Source organism: Pantherophis guttatus, chromosome 2 (genome assembly GCF_059756535.1).
Source record: "Pantherophis guttatus breed Tessera chromosome 2, ASM5975653v1, whole genome shotgun sequence".
NCBI lineage: Eukaryota > Metazoa > Chordata > Lepidosauria > Squamata > Colubridae > Pantherophis > Pantherophis guttatus.
The window spans coordinates 113,143,346-113,159,987 of NC_142064.1; the positions used below are offsets into that span (position 1 = coordinate 113,143,346).

Genomic DNA, 16,642 nt, shown 5'->3' on the forward strand with positions numbered 1-16,642 from the left:
TTTAGCTCAAGGAAGTTTTTCTTCCTTGAACCCTTCTTGGGAGCCTCATCTTGAAAGAAGATATTTTTTGTGTGACACATCACACTACCATCATCCTGAAATAGGAACATCTTTGCTCCAGCATCTTTCCTGAGAGAAGTTTACTTTTAGCAATAATGAGGAGAAACACAGTCTATGAAGATGCCTAATCTTAATTATTCCATAACCTGACCTTTTCAACTGGCAGAATACTTTCACAAGACTGAAATACTGTTTTGGATTATTTTTATTTTTTTGACAAGATCACAAACTCTTCAGAGCTGTCTCCTATCACTCAAGCAGCCTGTTCCCAGAACACCAGTCAAACTACCACTTCAGCTGCTTTGAGGGGCTGCAAAAGCCTTAGAAGGAAGGCCAGGACTTGGCTTGGAAGTACATTTCCAAATAAAGTGGCAGACTAACACCAATATTGCTTTTCCCAGTGGCATAATAAAAACAAAACAAAACACCTGGGGATATTAGTCCCACATCTGATTAAACTTCTAAGGCATTTGACTGATGAAACTGTGGATTCTCAACGATCACTACCAAAGCTATATAAAAGTCTATACAGAATTTAACTACTATTGGAATTTCAGTTTGGCAGCAAAAATGGTATTTTTTGACAGCATGATTCTCTACCTGCCATTCTTTTCCCACAATAGCAGCACAATGGATGCATTAAACCTTCACAATGATAAATATGGCCATCTTGCTTTTCAAGCACAACTCCTTGAAAAATCAGCAAAATCAGTGCAGTCCATGATGTGGAAAAAATCTTAAATGTACTGCAGCAATGTGTATTTTTAAATAAGGAAAATTATCCAAATCATGATCTTGCAGGCAGAACCTGCATAGACAACATAAGCAGAATGATGGAATAAAATAAACCAGTGCTGCTTGCTATTTTAGTCAGAAAGGATATAAAAAATTCAGCCTTCACAGTTTATTTCCTGCTTTTCTTTGAAATAGCAACTATCTGGAGCAATAAAGAGAAATGTTTATGGAAAACATACTTCCCACATCATTTATACTGCAGGGCCTTTTGTCTTGGAACACACCTTTGCTGACATCCAGAGTAGGATATGAAACAAGAATCTTAGCTAAGATAGCAATAATGAACTATGGGTTACATAGCTAGCAAACTAAGAAAACTAGCAGTACATGTATAATGTCTATAAACCAACCGACATTGGAAACTTTTTTAGTCCCAGATTACTGTACTAAACTATTAAAATCAGGTAATACAGAAATATTCTTAAGGTTATTGTATGGGATAAGTGTATACTTAGAAACACAAAGTTGGAAGACTGACTACCTAGTGTGGAGTGACCTAGTACTTTCACACGTGCTATTTCCTATGATTAAAATAGGTTTCCATTGCCACAGGGATTTGCCAACGTATCTTCCACATTTATGTTGGTTAAGAATTCACTCAGTGCTGAAATATGTTTTATTAGTGATATGAGAAAGAGTGAGGGAAGGAAGGGGGGGAGAGAAAAGGTGAGGTATTATAAAGGTAAGGTGTAAAATAAGACAAGATCTTATTCTGTGTCTATTTTGCCCTTCCTTTTTTTCAGATCAGTAAAATAATTTTTGCTCCACAATATACAAACTTCAAAATCAATGCAAAATGGAGTGTTTTTTAAAGCCAGGATAAGATATCTCTGATTTATTAAATCTCCGTCCTTCACAAAGCATTGTTTCCAATGTAAAGTTCAACACATACGCTTTTACCAACAAACTGAACTTTACTTTGATAAAGGGTAGTTTTAAAATTCTATTAGATGTTTTATTTAGTCTTTCCTCATTTAATCCATTGTAATAATTACTACTAGCTTTTAATTTTTAGAATGTGCAAATAACTGTAGTTAACATATGGTGGCGGTGAGATTTGAGGGGGAAAAGATATCTTTTGACCTTGTCAGCAGTCATTTTAAAACTTTGGATTGGATCCAAGACTTCATTTCACTTAAGAATGAAAGAACTGAAATTCTCAGAGCTGCAAATCATGACTAAATCAGTATTCTGATCAAATCTATTCATAACATTCAAGTCTGGCAAGCGTGTGCACCACTTAACTGCTGCCTAGAGGAAAAAAAAAAACCGTAAGTTGAATTCCGGCAGATTCTTGCCTGGGAATTAGGAAAGATTCCATGATGTTGCAGGTTCAAAGCTTTGAAAGCTACTTAGGCACAGCTGGCTTCCATAGCAAGGACAACTTTTTTCCAGCTCTTATCACTCATGGCTGTGGCTGGTCCTGGACAGGAGAGTGGCCTAGCCAGTAATGCAGTGCACTCTTTAGTAAAGCTTGGAATAAATGTTTTGGGCTCCACAAAGGTGCAGCTATTCCTTAAAACAGCCCATCTTTTGCCAGTCCCTGAAAAAACTTGCCAGTCCCATTAAAAATCTATGTAATTCTTAAAGCAACTGTTAACTTTTATTTCAGGCTCATGCAGATGCCTGGAAAAAAAAAGATTGACTGCTCTGATGAATGAATGAGAGGCGACATGCTTGTATAAGGTCTGAAAAAAATCATTCAAATTATTTCTGGAGGGTGCAGAGCTTTAGTGACCACATTGAACATACATTTCTTTCAATGTGCACACATGGCCTGCTTCTGAGATTGGTCGGGAAACTGCAGCATCATAGCTAAAAATGCTGAAGGGGAGCAATTTATTGTAAACTTCTCTGAAAGAGAAGCACTGACTGCTAATGAACTGCTGAGCTGTAGAATAGAATAACAGTTGGAAGGGACCTTGGAAGTCATCTAGTCCAACTCCTTGCTCAGGCAGGAGACCCTAAACCATTTCAGACAAATGATTGTCCAATCTCTTCTTAAAACCTTCCAATATTGGAGCATTCACAACTTCTGGAGGCAAGTTGTTCCACTGATTAATTGTTCCAATTGTCTGGAAATTTCTTCTGGGTTACTTCTCTCCTTGATTAGTTTCCATCCATTGCTTCTTGTGCTGCCTTCAGGTGCCTTCAAGAACAGGTTGACAACCTCTTTGTGGCAGCCTCTTAAATATTGGAACACTGCTATCATGTCTAGTCCTTCTTTTCATTACACTAGACATAGCCCCGTTATTTTTCTTCTTCATTGGTATTGTGCCAGACTGGGCTTCCACTTTTCAAAATTTCCCAACCTTCTTGTTTTTACCTTAAGGATTCTCATCCATGGAATCCTTCCCAAGCTCTAAGTTTATTGAAATTAACTCTTTTAAAACCCAAGACTCTAGTTTGAATTTGTTCTATTGTTCTATTGCTTGTGCTTGTATAATATTGAATTCCAATATTGCATGATCATCCCCCTGCAAGGTTCCTGTAACTTCAACACCTTCTATCATTTCATCTCTGTTAGTGAGAATTAAGTCCAATATAGCTGATCACCTAGTTCTCTTCTCTTTGTCTTTTTGGGAGACAAAGTTGTCTGCTACATTTGTCAGGAACCTGTTTGACCTTCCACTTGTGGTGCAGAATTTGTCTCCCAGTTGATGTCATGGTAGTTAAAGCACCACCTATATTCGAGATGTCCATGCTGATATAAAGTTTTATCCAATTATAGGCCCTAAATGTCTGCTGGATATATTCTCTTACATAGTAGCCAGTTATTAAGGTTTACAAGGGATGCCCACTGGATTACATGACATTTGCCAAGAATTCACTAGCAATAAATTGTAAAATGTTTTCTTTACAAGCATCCAGATATGGTATTCCCTTTTTGAAGTTTACATCTGGAGCCAAGTCTTGAAAATATCTAGATTTTAAATGAATATGTTTTTTATTATGATGGTTCTTGTTATTCTGATGTGTAATACATTAACAGCTTTATTATTTCAAAATGTATTTTAACCAGATAAACCTCTCTTCTTGAAATCAGTATTCTACTACATTTAAGCTTAAATACAATCCAATATCAATCTATTACTGCTTTTCATGTATTTTCTGTTTCCTCATTTATGAATATGAACAGTTCTGGACTATAATTATTATAGTATTAATTACACTCTTAAATTCTTGTATGTAATTCTCAGAAGTAATAAACTCCATCAAAGAGAAGGCATTACATCATGCTTGTGAATGAATCTTTGTTTATTCCTTGGTTAAATATTCCAAAATACATCATTTCTTTCTGCAGCTAGCACAGAAATATGATCCCCAGCGGGAACTTGAATTGCGACAATGGATTGAGGAAGCAACAGGGAAGCGCATTGGAGACAACTTCATGGAAAGTCTGAAAGATGGAGTCATCCTGTGCGAGTAAGACAACACAGAAGGAGGGGGAAGCTTGTTCCCCAAAGATTGAGGATGGACAAAGGCTTACTGCTAGTTTAGACTAGCATTAATTAGCTGACAAAGGACTTGGACTAATATGCTTAACTTATTAAGAAAAGGAAATGTTTGCATACTTTCCTCTGGCTTCACAGCATTAGCTGTTTTCATTCAAATTAAAATTTTAATGACTATCGTTTTCTAGATGGGCATTTTCAGATATACTCTATGGGGGGGGAGAAATATTATCTCTTTTTTTAAGAAAACCTCATTAAACATGATTGTTGAGGGACATTTTTATTTAGATTTACAGTTCATCCTGCCAAGGATTCATCAATACCAAAGACCGTGAATGATTTATTATAGATAATTTGAAAAGAAACCTGGATAATAAAACAAGATTTAATACCTAAATACCTACTAAAATTACTTTAAAAGGAAATAAAGAAATCTAATGTCTCCCCTGTATTCAAAGTTTTGATCCCTAAATATGTTCCCCCAATCCCAAGTATTGGAATAACTCAAGGATGCTTTAAATTTAATCGAATTTAAAGGGGATTGAAACACATTGCTTTTGGTGGTTTAGACATAATGAAATGCAACAAAGATGGATTTTTTTCCTGGTTATCTGGCAACTTTATTTACCATCTCAGCCAACTGGCCGAAAAGCAGATCATTTTCCTGTTTCCATTATACTGCATTTTTTATTACTATGAATATTAAACAATTTAAATGTAACCAATATTTGTACACACAGGTATAAGACTGCAATGCCAGCTCTATGTGGCCAAAGCAATCTCAAAATATTTGCAGTATCACTGAACCACATCCCTTAATTTAACTTTAATCCCTTAATTCCATTCAATCTCCATACCAAGAATCATGACTGAACACACCACCTAAACTGATAAAGACACTATTTTTTTGAAGACCAATTAATTAGGAGCTTGGAGAATCTGCATCCTTAATACAATTAATTTATAGTGGATGTGTGGGTTTTAAAACTAAGATTACTGAGCTGCGCTGGGTCTTTTTTGAAGTTAGAAAAAAAATACAGCAATTTTCTTCTAACTGACCACTTCTTGAGTACATTCCATGGGCACATAAGTATTTTTGTTTAGAGAGAACTTTTCAGAAAGAAAAAGCATACAGGTTGCCACTTCTGAATTACATGGCATTCTTCCATCAAAGTAAACACGCAGAAATCGTATATTGATGCTGAAGAAATAAACACCTTGCAATAAAAATTTCCTCTCCCCCTCTCTTTCAGACTTATCAACAAACTCCAACCTGGATCTGTAAGGAAAGTGAATGAGTCCACCCAGAACTGGCATCAGGTACCATTCTCTCTTACTATGTCCAGATCAGTGCTACCTTTATATTATTAAGAAACTTTTACTAAGGTACATGAGAGATTAGCATTATGGCAGCAGGAAATAGCTGAGCTTTTCTCTTTACTACACAGTAAATAACTTTCCAATATTTGAGGGGCTGCCACAAAGAGGAAGGGGGTCAAGCTATTTTCCAAGGCACCTAAAGGCCAGACAAGGAATAATGGATGGAAACTGATCAAGGAGAGAGTCAACCTAGAAATAAGGAGAAAATTTCTGATAGTGAAATTCAATTTCAAAACCTAATGAGCAAAAATATGCAGCCAAATATTGTAGGTGAGACTGGCTGATGTATTTGGGAGTATGAAAACTGGGCAATGAGGAAAGGAATTCCCTTCCCTGATTCTTTGATCCAAATGTTCCCTCTCAAAAGCAGCTTTTACTGCCAGAGCTCTGCTATGCAGTACATCAGTGGCCCCCAACTTTTTGGCACCAGGGACCAGTTCTGTGGAGTTTTTTTTCTGCGGATCAGAAGGGGTGTGTTTTCACATGCTGCCTGCATCTCATGGATGGGGCTTTGCTTGTTTGCATGGCCCGGTTTCTGGCATGCTGCAGCCTGATGCCAGTCCACGGACCGGGGGTTGGGGTCCTACAGTATATGTTGTGTGGCTGTTCTGATAGTAGATATTTAGAGGCACAGAGCAATTACCAAACAGGGCAGAATAATATTTATCTTTCTACTTTCCTATCTTTTTACTAACTGCTACATCTTTGCTGACTGTAAAAAGTGAAGGAAGCACTTCTGGCTCATGAATCCACTCATTATTAGAAGAGTCCTCATGTAGTCCTTATGCTTCCACCATTGCACTTGTGATGCATTAAGAAGATGGCTGTAATTTTTCCCCTTGAGCTTTGAGACAGTACTAAATCAGTGTTCCCTACCATAATGCTTTTCAGACGTGCTGGAATTAGTTACATGCCATACTGGAGAAGATTCCACCATCCACTTTTTAGGGGAAGCACTAAATGGAAAATGCTCAATGATTGTAAATGATTATTTGACTCCTGTTTTGCAGCTGGAAAACATTGGCAACTTTATTAAGGCTATCACAAGATATGGCGTAAAACCCCACGACATTTTTGAAGCAAATGATCTCTTTGAAAATACAAACTATACCCAGGTCCAGTCCACCCTGATTGCTTTAGCTAGCATGGTAAGTTGTTTTTGCTCATTTTTTCTTCAGTGAACCCTATATGATAGCATGAATGTGATAGATATCACATATAGATATCACCCCAATAATATAATATTGTATAACCCAATCACCATATTGAAATGTGAGTGGTGGCCAAGATCAATGTGGCCTCAGATTACATTTAGAATGACAATCTCATAGCTAACTCTTCACTACTAGAAGAAAATACCTGTTATACTGCCTCTGATCTACAATATCCCTTATTGGTCTATAAATCTTCCATCAGAAGAGTTATATTGATGGGCAGGAGGAACCTTTTTTCAGTATATTCAGTTAATTTCTACCAAGACTCCTTCCCAGAATTTTACATGCTAGCAGTAAACCCTAAATTATAGAAGTACATAGAACCCTTTCTTTTTGCACATCCATATATGCTCAGCCTAATTTTACACACTCAGAAGGAAGGTGATGAGATTTCAGTTTGGCATCACAGAAATGATATCTCAAGGAAATCACTTGCAGATCTAAACACTGAGTCCAGGGTTTTTGATCCAATTTGAAATGAAATAACTAGGAGGTCTGGGGCAGGGGAAAACTTCCTGTTGCTCTCAACTCCGCTGCAAAACAGACCAGCCTCATTCTGGCAAAATACCTGAGAGAAACATCTGAAAGGATTTCTGATTGTCACAACACAGGCAAAGACAAAAGGCAACAGGGTGAATGTTGGAGTGAAATATGCCGAAAAACAACAGCGGAAATTCCTGCCTGAAAAGCTGAAAGAAGGACGGAACATCATTGGATTGCAGGTGTGTGGCTTCGGTCATAGCAACTGTTTCCCTAAGATACAGATATTTTATATCATTGTCTGTAGCAAACAATTTAGTATACCTTGCTATACCTTCAAAATTAGTTTCTTTGTGCAAATGTGTACTGTGGCCAAATACATAATTACCATGGTACTTCCACATGAGAGCTTTCATCCTTCTGCCCAAATGTCCTGAAACAGTTTGAGATTGATCTGCAATGTTTCTCACCACAGTCAGCTTTGAAGTACCAAGAACTAAGCAACACTTCCTCCAGTCAATTAATTGCAGAGGAGATAAAAATGGTGCCAAACCAGTGTGTCTGCTATTCTTAGCTCATTAGATGCAGACTAATACAGCAAGATGCATACATATGGATCAGCCAGGTGTGCATTAGCCAGTAAAAAAATGCTGATGAGAACCATGAACTAAACACTGAAAATTGCAAGGGAGAGAGAAGCAATAGAAATTCCCTTTCTCCCATCTTACATTGTAGGGAAAGAAAATACACTGTTAGAAAATCAATTTCTTCTCCAAAATAGACACATCCAGGAGGGGGGGGAAAGGGGGGGAGGGAGCAAAACAAAATAATCCCAAGCAGCAGTAAGCATGGTTTGAGCCCACTGCTTAAGGGAAGAAAACATAGTCAAATTCACATGAGCTCTTTTCATCTGAATTATTATGTGCAGGGAATCAAAACAATTTACTGCATAGTAATAGTACTGGAATCAGTAGATTTTTTGTTGCTGTGATATGCACCAAAAATATAGGAGCAGTTGCTGTAAAGATATGCCTGTAAAACTCTCAGGTCACTTCTGTTTAAGGGCTAAGTGAATATCAATGGAATCTGCAGAATTGAAAGTGATTTTGTTTTGTAGGCTCCACCACTTTGAAATATGTAACATTATAATGCATGTACAAAAGTAATGGGCTTGCAATGTGGTGCTATTTTCATCATTCTGACTCCACCTGGCCCCCAGTTGAGATGACATTGATGCTATGCCAGCTCTGAAGCTGGGAAATGGCAAGAATTTTTGCGAACAGATTGAAAACAGACCACTCACAAACTCTTCCAAGCTTCATTACTGGAAACATATCAGTATTTTACACTGCAGCCAAGCTACAAATTAACAGGCTCAACTGGTGGGTAAAGACAGCAGCATAGGAGATTCAATTCTGGAAAAAATTCAGAAATGGTGCAAAGTCTGTGGGTGAACTGACCTCAGTTCCATTTTATACCTTACCCATTAAAACTGGCATCTTGTTGTCTAAGTATTATATTTGCCAATGTGATTTTTGCCAGTTTGTTCTCAAAAAATTATCTCTAGGAATGTCAGTGCTTTGAACTGAGTTTTCCTGCATTAAAATCACTGCCGAGTAGGTAAGGGAGACAGAAGACATGAAAAGGACCAGTTCTTCACTTGTGATTTATAGTGATACCATAAAGCTGTCTTCATATGGAATGTTTTGTTACCAGTCATGGCTGAGTAATGCTGCATGATATAAATCACTAGGGAGAAAATGGAGAAAAAATCTAAGTGACAGAATGAAGAGAAAGTTTTTAACCAATACAGTATATGAAATAGAAACTTGGCAAAAAGAGAATGATGAGTCTAATTGTCAATACTGCATTCTTCTTAGATGGGCACCAACAAGTTTGCCAGCCAGCAAGGTATGACAGCATATGGCACACGTCGACACCTCTATGATCCAAAGTTGGGTGCAGACCAACCTCTAGATCAGGCCACAATCAGTCTACAAATGGGAACCAACAAGGGGGCTAGCCAGGTAAGAAATGTGAATGAAAAAAAAATGGGTTACTGAGATGATTTTGATACTCTTACCTGTTTTCCTCCTTATTCTTCCACTGGAACATCAACAATTTATTGACTAGTAGGATTACCACAACTGCTTGTACAATAGCAGATACACTGCTTCTATCATAGTATAATCTCCATGTAGAAACAAAGGATAAATTCCTTCTTTGAAGTTTCTGTATATTTCAGTATGCTTACTCAGATAATACTAGGCTCTTCAGATTGAAGACAAATAGGTACTTCAAGGCATATGAATCCTATTCACAACTCTTCAAGTTGTATGCAGCAACCACACAGCAACTTCAGTGCAGCTGCTTTAAGAAGTCGGACAGGTGCTATGTTCATGCCACTGCATGCTCCAAAGCCTGTTTGCCTTTGACTCTGAAGTACTTCAGAGGTAGCCATATGTCTACATAGCTGGGACATTCCTAAGGGTTTCAGACATACATTGTCACTGTGTGAAACTAGGTAACTATATCTAGAACACTTTTATGTAGCTTGTGTTTAGGTCTCACAAAAAAAAAAAAAAAACAACTCTCAAATTCTTCCAAACACAAGGTCCCTGTTCCTGTTTGTACATCAACATTTAATTTGGGAGCACATGATTCTTTGGATTTTGGTCTCTGAAAACATGTGAACTGAGGCAAACACTATTATCTCAAGATATATTTGGTGTAAACAAGTCATCGCTTGTTCTTTCCTCTAAGAGTAGTGTAGAAATTAGGCACCTCAAATCTCAAAAGAGATTTTTAGCTCTCAAAAATCAAGATAAAGAAATTGTTGAGGTATGCTAGAAAGCCAATTACTCCATTCTGAGATATATCAATTAGAAAATAAATATCTTACAAGGCAAAGAGTCAAATTATTTTTCTTGGGTAGCATATTTTCTTCAACACAAAGGTTTAGTAATCATGCTAAATACTAACTGGCAGGTATATATGTGTGGTCATTTATCAATTATTCCAATCTTTTCACACTTTCTCCAAGTAACTGCTTTTTACTTTTCTATTCTTCCCCTTTTTTCCTCTACTGCACCCACCTCAGGCGGGCATGACAGCTCCTGGAACCAAGAGACAAATCTTTGAGCCCACCCTTGGCATGGAGCACTGTGACACCCAGAATATCTCCCTGCAAATGGGCAGCAACAAAGGAGCCTCACAGCAAGGCATGACTGTGTATGGGCTGCCGCGGCAAGTCTATGACTCCAAGTATTGTCTCACGCCTGCCTATCCTGTAATTGGAGATGATGAGGACCAATATAACCACAGCCATCATAACTTCTACAACTCTGAATAGCCAGCAGGAGTTGTGGGACAGATATAAAATAGAGACACCAGCACTGCAAGGCGCTTCCTAAAAGATCCATCATCATGTGATTATTTTAACCCAGGAATATAAGAAGATTCAGACAGTTCCTTAAATTGCTAACAAGCTCACTAAAGACTCCTTAATACATGCCAGAGCCAGGCTTCCCCGTCACTGAGTGTTAAAGCTTCACCTTGATATCTTTCACGCTTTGACTTATCAACTACTGTCACTGCTTTTGAGCATGCACTAATATGGCTCAAAACTCTCAGGATGAAAGATCAAATAATAAAACCAGTAGGTTGAGAGAAGTAGAAACAAAAGAATGAGTCCTCTTAACTTGGCTTCTCAATTGACAAAAAGCCCTGGCAGCTGTCAATCATTTCCCAGTGCCAGTTGCCGGTAATGTTTTGGATCTATGCAGAGGCAGGCAATGAAGGTACAACCTGTAAAATCGTTAGCTGCTGCACTCTATTTTGTATTCATTAATTACACAAATTGCTTCAGGGCAAGCCACATTTTCTGACCTGCTTAGATATAAAATATCAAGTTCTCCATATGTTAACTTTGCCAGAGGCTCCAATCACTTCTGTTTCCTGAAACACACAAAATTTGTGCAAGAGCAGTGGCAACCTGAGCCAGCCACTAACTTCTTGGAAAGCAAAAAATTGTGGTTGAAAATGTGTATGGGTGTATGGGTGGAGAGTGATTGGAGGAACTGGTCATACCAGCCAGGCAACATCACTAGACTGGTGACACATATAAATATGCCTTAAGATCAGTAGGTGGCCAATGTCAGGTCATTTGGAAAGGATGGTGCAAAAAGGAAGATGCAAAGTTAAACCAAGGACCTCTGCAATTTCAGACAGAAACTGTCTGGAAACTGAACAGCTAGTTGCCCAAGAATACAAACTTTCCTGCAAAACAACCCAATGCTTTTTAATTCTTTGTTTAATTTTATAACAAGCAGCTTCTGCATAAACCTGCTGATATATTACATGGATAGGAATGTCTTGGCGATATACAACTGTTTCTTTGTATTTGCCTTACTTATCTCTCATTAGTCAGCATGTCACTACAGTATCTCTGATCTTATTTGTTCCATTCATCCCCATGTACATATTTAATTTGCAGTAAATAATAGACATTTGTGTATTTGCATACAACCTAAGAATTTAAAGGTATGGGAAATTAGGTAAAACTAACTGAACATACAGGAACCAAAATTATCTTTAAAGCATTCTTCTCCAGATTTATGTAAATAATCATGTGCCTTGTACAAAGACAAAATCATCTACCATAAAGATAATACTGTGCAATTCAAGTTATAAGACCAACAACTATATACTTCACACAGAAGTAGGATTTATTAGTACTTGCCTGTGCATCTAGCTGTGGCCTGCCTTTCTTCCAGGAACTCAAGGAAAGCATCCTTTCCTCCAATTTCTCCCATGATAAGGTAGATTGTGAGATAGCCTGGACTGAGAAAGAGAAATTGGCTCAAAGTCACCCAGAATGAGCTTTTCTGGGTGTCTCTACTCCAATACCTAGAACAGGGGTTGGCAACCTTAAACACTCAAAGAGCCACAAAATCCTAACCGGATGCCCCCCCCTCCCCGTTCAATTCTGCAGCCGACCGGAAATCCAGTTCCCCCACCATAGATTCTCCACCTAGCGCGACATCCTTTTTCCTCTACCTGTCCTAACCAAAAGCCCTATCAATTGTGGAGCCGACCAGAAAACCCGCCTCTTGCCATAAAGTCTCCTCCTGGCACGCCATGCTTCCCTGCCCCTCCCCCAACCAGAAGCTCCTCTCAAAATTGTGCCACCGACCGGCAACAGGGAGCCACAGCAGAGGGATGAAAGAGCCACATGCGGCTCCAGAGCTGAGGGTTACCTACCCCTGACCTAGAACATAACATCACACTGGGTCTCACTTTTTGCTGCCTATGAATCTAATTATGCATATTAAAACATTTTCCTACTAACAGATAAATTTTATTCAATTATCATCTAATCCCTGCACTTGTAGTTCAGGATTGGTGTGCCTGTCATCTATATGTATATTTAGTTGAGGAATGGCTGGCTTCACTATTTTTTTTTTCTATTGCCATATTCTCTGGTAATTATGTAGAACTAGAGGAATATTTGCTCATTTTCCAAAATGGCATAAATATATACTACTGAAAAGCTAATAGAGTCAATGAAAGCACTTGCCCTTTATCTTCCTAAAAATCCACATCCTTCCTACAGTTGCAAGTGTTTTGCATGCTAAACAGTTAAAGGCACGCTTCCCTTAAAACCAAAACATATAAAGAGGTATGTTTCATTGCAACGTTCTGTAAAAATTTACTTCATTCACTTTGGCACAATAAAGAGAAAAGGGGGCTTTTAAAATATGACTTTAAATGCAATTTAACACATACTTCTTACGTATCCATTTAAAAACAAAATGAAGATGTCACTGTAACCCTTCCTATTACAACATATCAGATCATTTACTTTAGTGGTTCTCCAAGCAAAGGTCTTTTGTAACCCTTGGGTCTATGATATTTTAAGAGAAGATAACCACACAGAATTCAATTATTCCATGAAACCTCTATCAGCTAAGTCCTTTGTTTGAATTTTTATATAAGCATCTCTTATCTAATGGAAGCAGTCAGCACTACAAAATGTGCTAAAGGCAAACCCCATTACATTCATTACTCTTAGCATGAAATGTGAAGCTACATGATCATGAATGCATTCTTTACATTGCAATATAATCAACAGTACGAAAAAGACTTTTAGCAAATGAGTTATCATTAAAAGTTTTCAGTGAAACTAAAAATAAAATCTCAATATAGAGGACAGTTTCTGCTCACTTGAATAATTCTGCAGGAAGGAACTATCAAGATACAGCAGGTCTGTAGACAAGATTGGGAAATGTAAAGTGTTTGTATCTATCTCTTTATCTGGAAAATAGTAATAGCAACCCTCACTGTATTGTTGCCAAAATCATTACTAATGTATGCATACAGCCACCAAGAGTCAATTTTGCATATTTGGAATAATTGGGAATATTCTAACGAAACACACTTAAAAGTGAAATATTTCAGTTTTTAACACTTTGTTGTAGCAAATCTGTTCAATAAATTTTCAAATAATAAATTATCCCCAAATCAGCTGATTTTCACACAACCACATGGACAGAATTGCACATAAAAGCCTATTTAGTGTGCCTCATCATAGCTGATGTTCAATTCAAAGCAATTCCCAAGAATGATCCTGTGAGCAGGTGCTGTCCCTACGTATATATTTCACTATGTAACATATACAGGCCAGATTCATACAGAAGATTGAACAGATGAATTAACAATTGTGAGCCACCGAGAGTCATTTGCTGAGATGAACAGCTATAGAAATCAAACAAAACAATGAAACACTTGTCTCACTATGTTAAGTAGGTTCAGCTCCGCCATCATCATCTGCATCCAGTTCTGGTCACACTATAAAAAAGATGTTGAAACTCTAGAAACAGTGCAGAGAAGAGCAACAAAGATGATTGGGGACTGGAGGCTAAAACATATAAAGAACGGTTGCAGGAACTGGGCATGGCTAGTCTAGTGAAGAGAAGGACCAGGGGAGACATGATAGCAGTGTTCCAATATTTGGCTGTCACAGAGAGGAGGAGGTCAACCTGTTTTCCAAAGAACCTGAAGGACAGGCAAGGAATAATGGATGGAAACTGATCAAGGAGAGATTCAACCTAGAAATAAGGATAAATTTTCTGACAGTGAGAAGAATCAACCAATGGAACGGGCTTGTCTTCAGAAGTTGTGGGAGTTTCATTACTGGAGGCTTTCAAGAAGAGATTGGACTGGGGGGATTGGACTAGATGGCTACAAGGTTCCTTCCAACTCTGTTAATCCTGCAAGGACTGCCATTTTACTAACCAGAAGATAAATTAAGACTCTTAACATGGCAACCTGGGGAGGGGAGGATTCTACTGTCAAAACACCAGGGTGAAGCAAACTTACTGTTAAGTATGTTGTCAATCCAGGTAGGAATAAAAGCATCCAGTAGAGAACACCTCCCTGCTTTGGTTATGCTTCCAGTATTTAACTTGTACAACTATCCAGTTAGTGTGGTAATATAATTAGCTTAACAAGCTGCTGATTCATTTCCAAAATGATTTAGAATCCTGGAGCAGAGATACACTGGAAAGGCTGGATACATTCATATGGCAGCTTACAATAAGAAGGTAATAGCTTATTATTTAAAAGATTTAACACTAACAATCACTTAACTCCATTCTATGCATCCTGAGCTTCCAATTAAGTAATATATCCTGAGGTTCCAGTTAACCAAAGATTTATATAGACACTGGAAAAAAAGGAATGACCTCTTGGCTGTCCTAGAATACACTCTCTAAAGTATCAATAACTGGCCTGAAGATTGGGCAACTGTGAATAAACAAGCCTAATCATCTGATTTGCCACAAACACACCATTCTATGATCCCAGGTTCTTAGATTATTCAGTTGTTCTGTTAGCTGGAATCTTCATGACTACTCTATATTTTTCCTGGCAACAATATGGACGTGATTTGCTATTAACTTCCTTGAAGTAGAAAAAAGATTTTAGGCTTACCTGTTTTTTTATTTGGAAAGGCAAATTAACAAGATGTCAGCTGCGTATATCTTCTATCTGTTCCAGATCTGCTTTTGTGCTATTTATGGGGCAATTCCCCCTTATCATGAGCACTTTCCACTCCAGTGATGGAACCTGCCTTGCCCAATACTCCCAGGAAATGCTTTCTTAAAATCTAAATGACCCCCTACACAGAAAAGAGATTTTGCTGTGCAGCAACTAGACCATGCTATATCATACATCTATTTAGTTGGTTATTTAATGAGTTATTGCCTTTCTACTTACTCAGAGCAGCTATGAAAAATGGAAAAATGAAATATAAAAAATGAAAATCATACAGATTATTTAAATGATGAGATTGGGAGGCAATTTCAGAGCATGTGTATTTGACAATCAGAGAGAAAGATAAACTCATTACATTATAAGTCATGGAAATCAAGGGATGGAATTCATGATTGGTAGAGAGTGGGCCAGATGCGTCACGTGCTGGCTCCGCCCCCACCCGGTTTAGCGAAGTAGAAAAAAGTCCCCATACCTCATGTGACGCCACCGTGACGCTGCAAGTTTGACACCCCTGGGCTATAGTAATGGAAGGATACAATTTGTTCAAAAGAAACTCAGCAAGAGAAATGGATTAATTATCACATTATACATAAAGAATGATTACACCAATATGAACGTTTGTGATGCTCTGGTTGAAAACCCTACTGAAAGAATTTGGATGAATATAAAGGGGGAAAGAATCAAAAAATTATTTTGCTTGGTTAGGCATCCTGTAAAACTGATAAGTGTACAAAAGCACTAGGATATTTGGCCTAAAGAGAAGAAAGCTAGGGGAGATATAAAAGTCTTCCAATACTTGGAAATGGTCTGTCACAGGGAAGAAAGTATAGATGTATTTTCTGTATTGCCTGAGAATATGACCAGAGTCAATGGGTGTAAGTTTTATAGAGACAGCATCAAATTTGAAATAAGGAGCAATTTCCTGACAATAAAAGATGTTAATGGAAATCCTCCTTCCTGAAGGGTCCTCCATTTCTGCAGGTTTTCAAACAAAAATTGGACAACCATTTATCTAGGATTATCTGGTGATTCCTACTCTAGGAAGGGGGCTGAATAGAAGACCTTCAAGTTCCTTCCAACCTATCAGTTTACAGTACAATAAAAAATAGGAAAAGCTGTATATAAAAAACAAAAAGAGCATCTTGCAAGTTATAGCACCGTAATAACACATTGAACCTCTTCTTTTACTTTATGACATTTTTA

At 37.8% G+C, this 16,642-nt stretch overlaps 1 protein-coding gene across 3 annotated transcripts in view; it reads left to right on the forward strand.

The window, feature by feature from the left end:
- Positions 1 to 14,818, forward strand: part of CNN1 (calponin 1) — a 39,870-nt gene extending 25,052 nt beyond the window's left edge. For all 3 annotated transcript variants that reach the window (XM_034434509.3, XM_034434511.3, XM_034434510.3), the window contains exons 2-7: positions 4,160 to 4,281; positions 5,564 to 5,630; positions 6,701 to 6,838; positions 7,516 to 7,626; positions 9,265 to 9,411; positions 10,485 to 14,818. In XM_034434509.3, coding sequence (XP_034290400.1) covers positions 4,160 to 4,281; positions 5,564 to 5,630; positions 6,701 to 6,838; positions 7,516 to 7,626; positions 9,265 to 9,411; positions 10,485 to 10,736 — 837 coding nt within the window. In that variant the 3' untranslated portion in view covers positions 10,737 to 14,818. The remainder of the gene's footprint in view (positions 1 to 4,159; positions 4,282 to 5,563; positions 5,631 to 6,700; positions 6,839 to 7,515; positions 7,627 to 9,264; positions 9,412 to 10,484) is intronic.
- Positions 14,819 to 16,642: the final 1,824 nt, after the last annotated feature.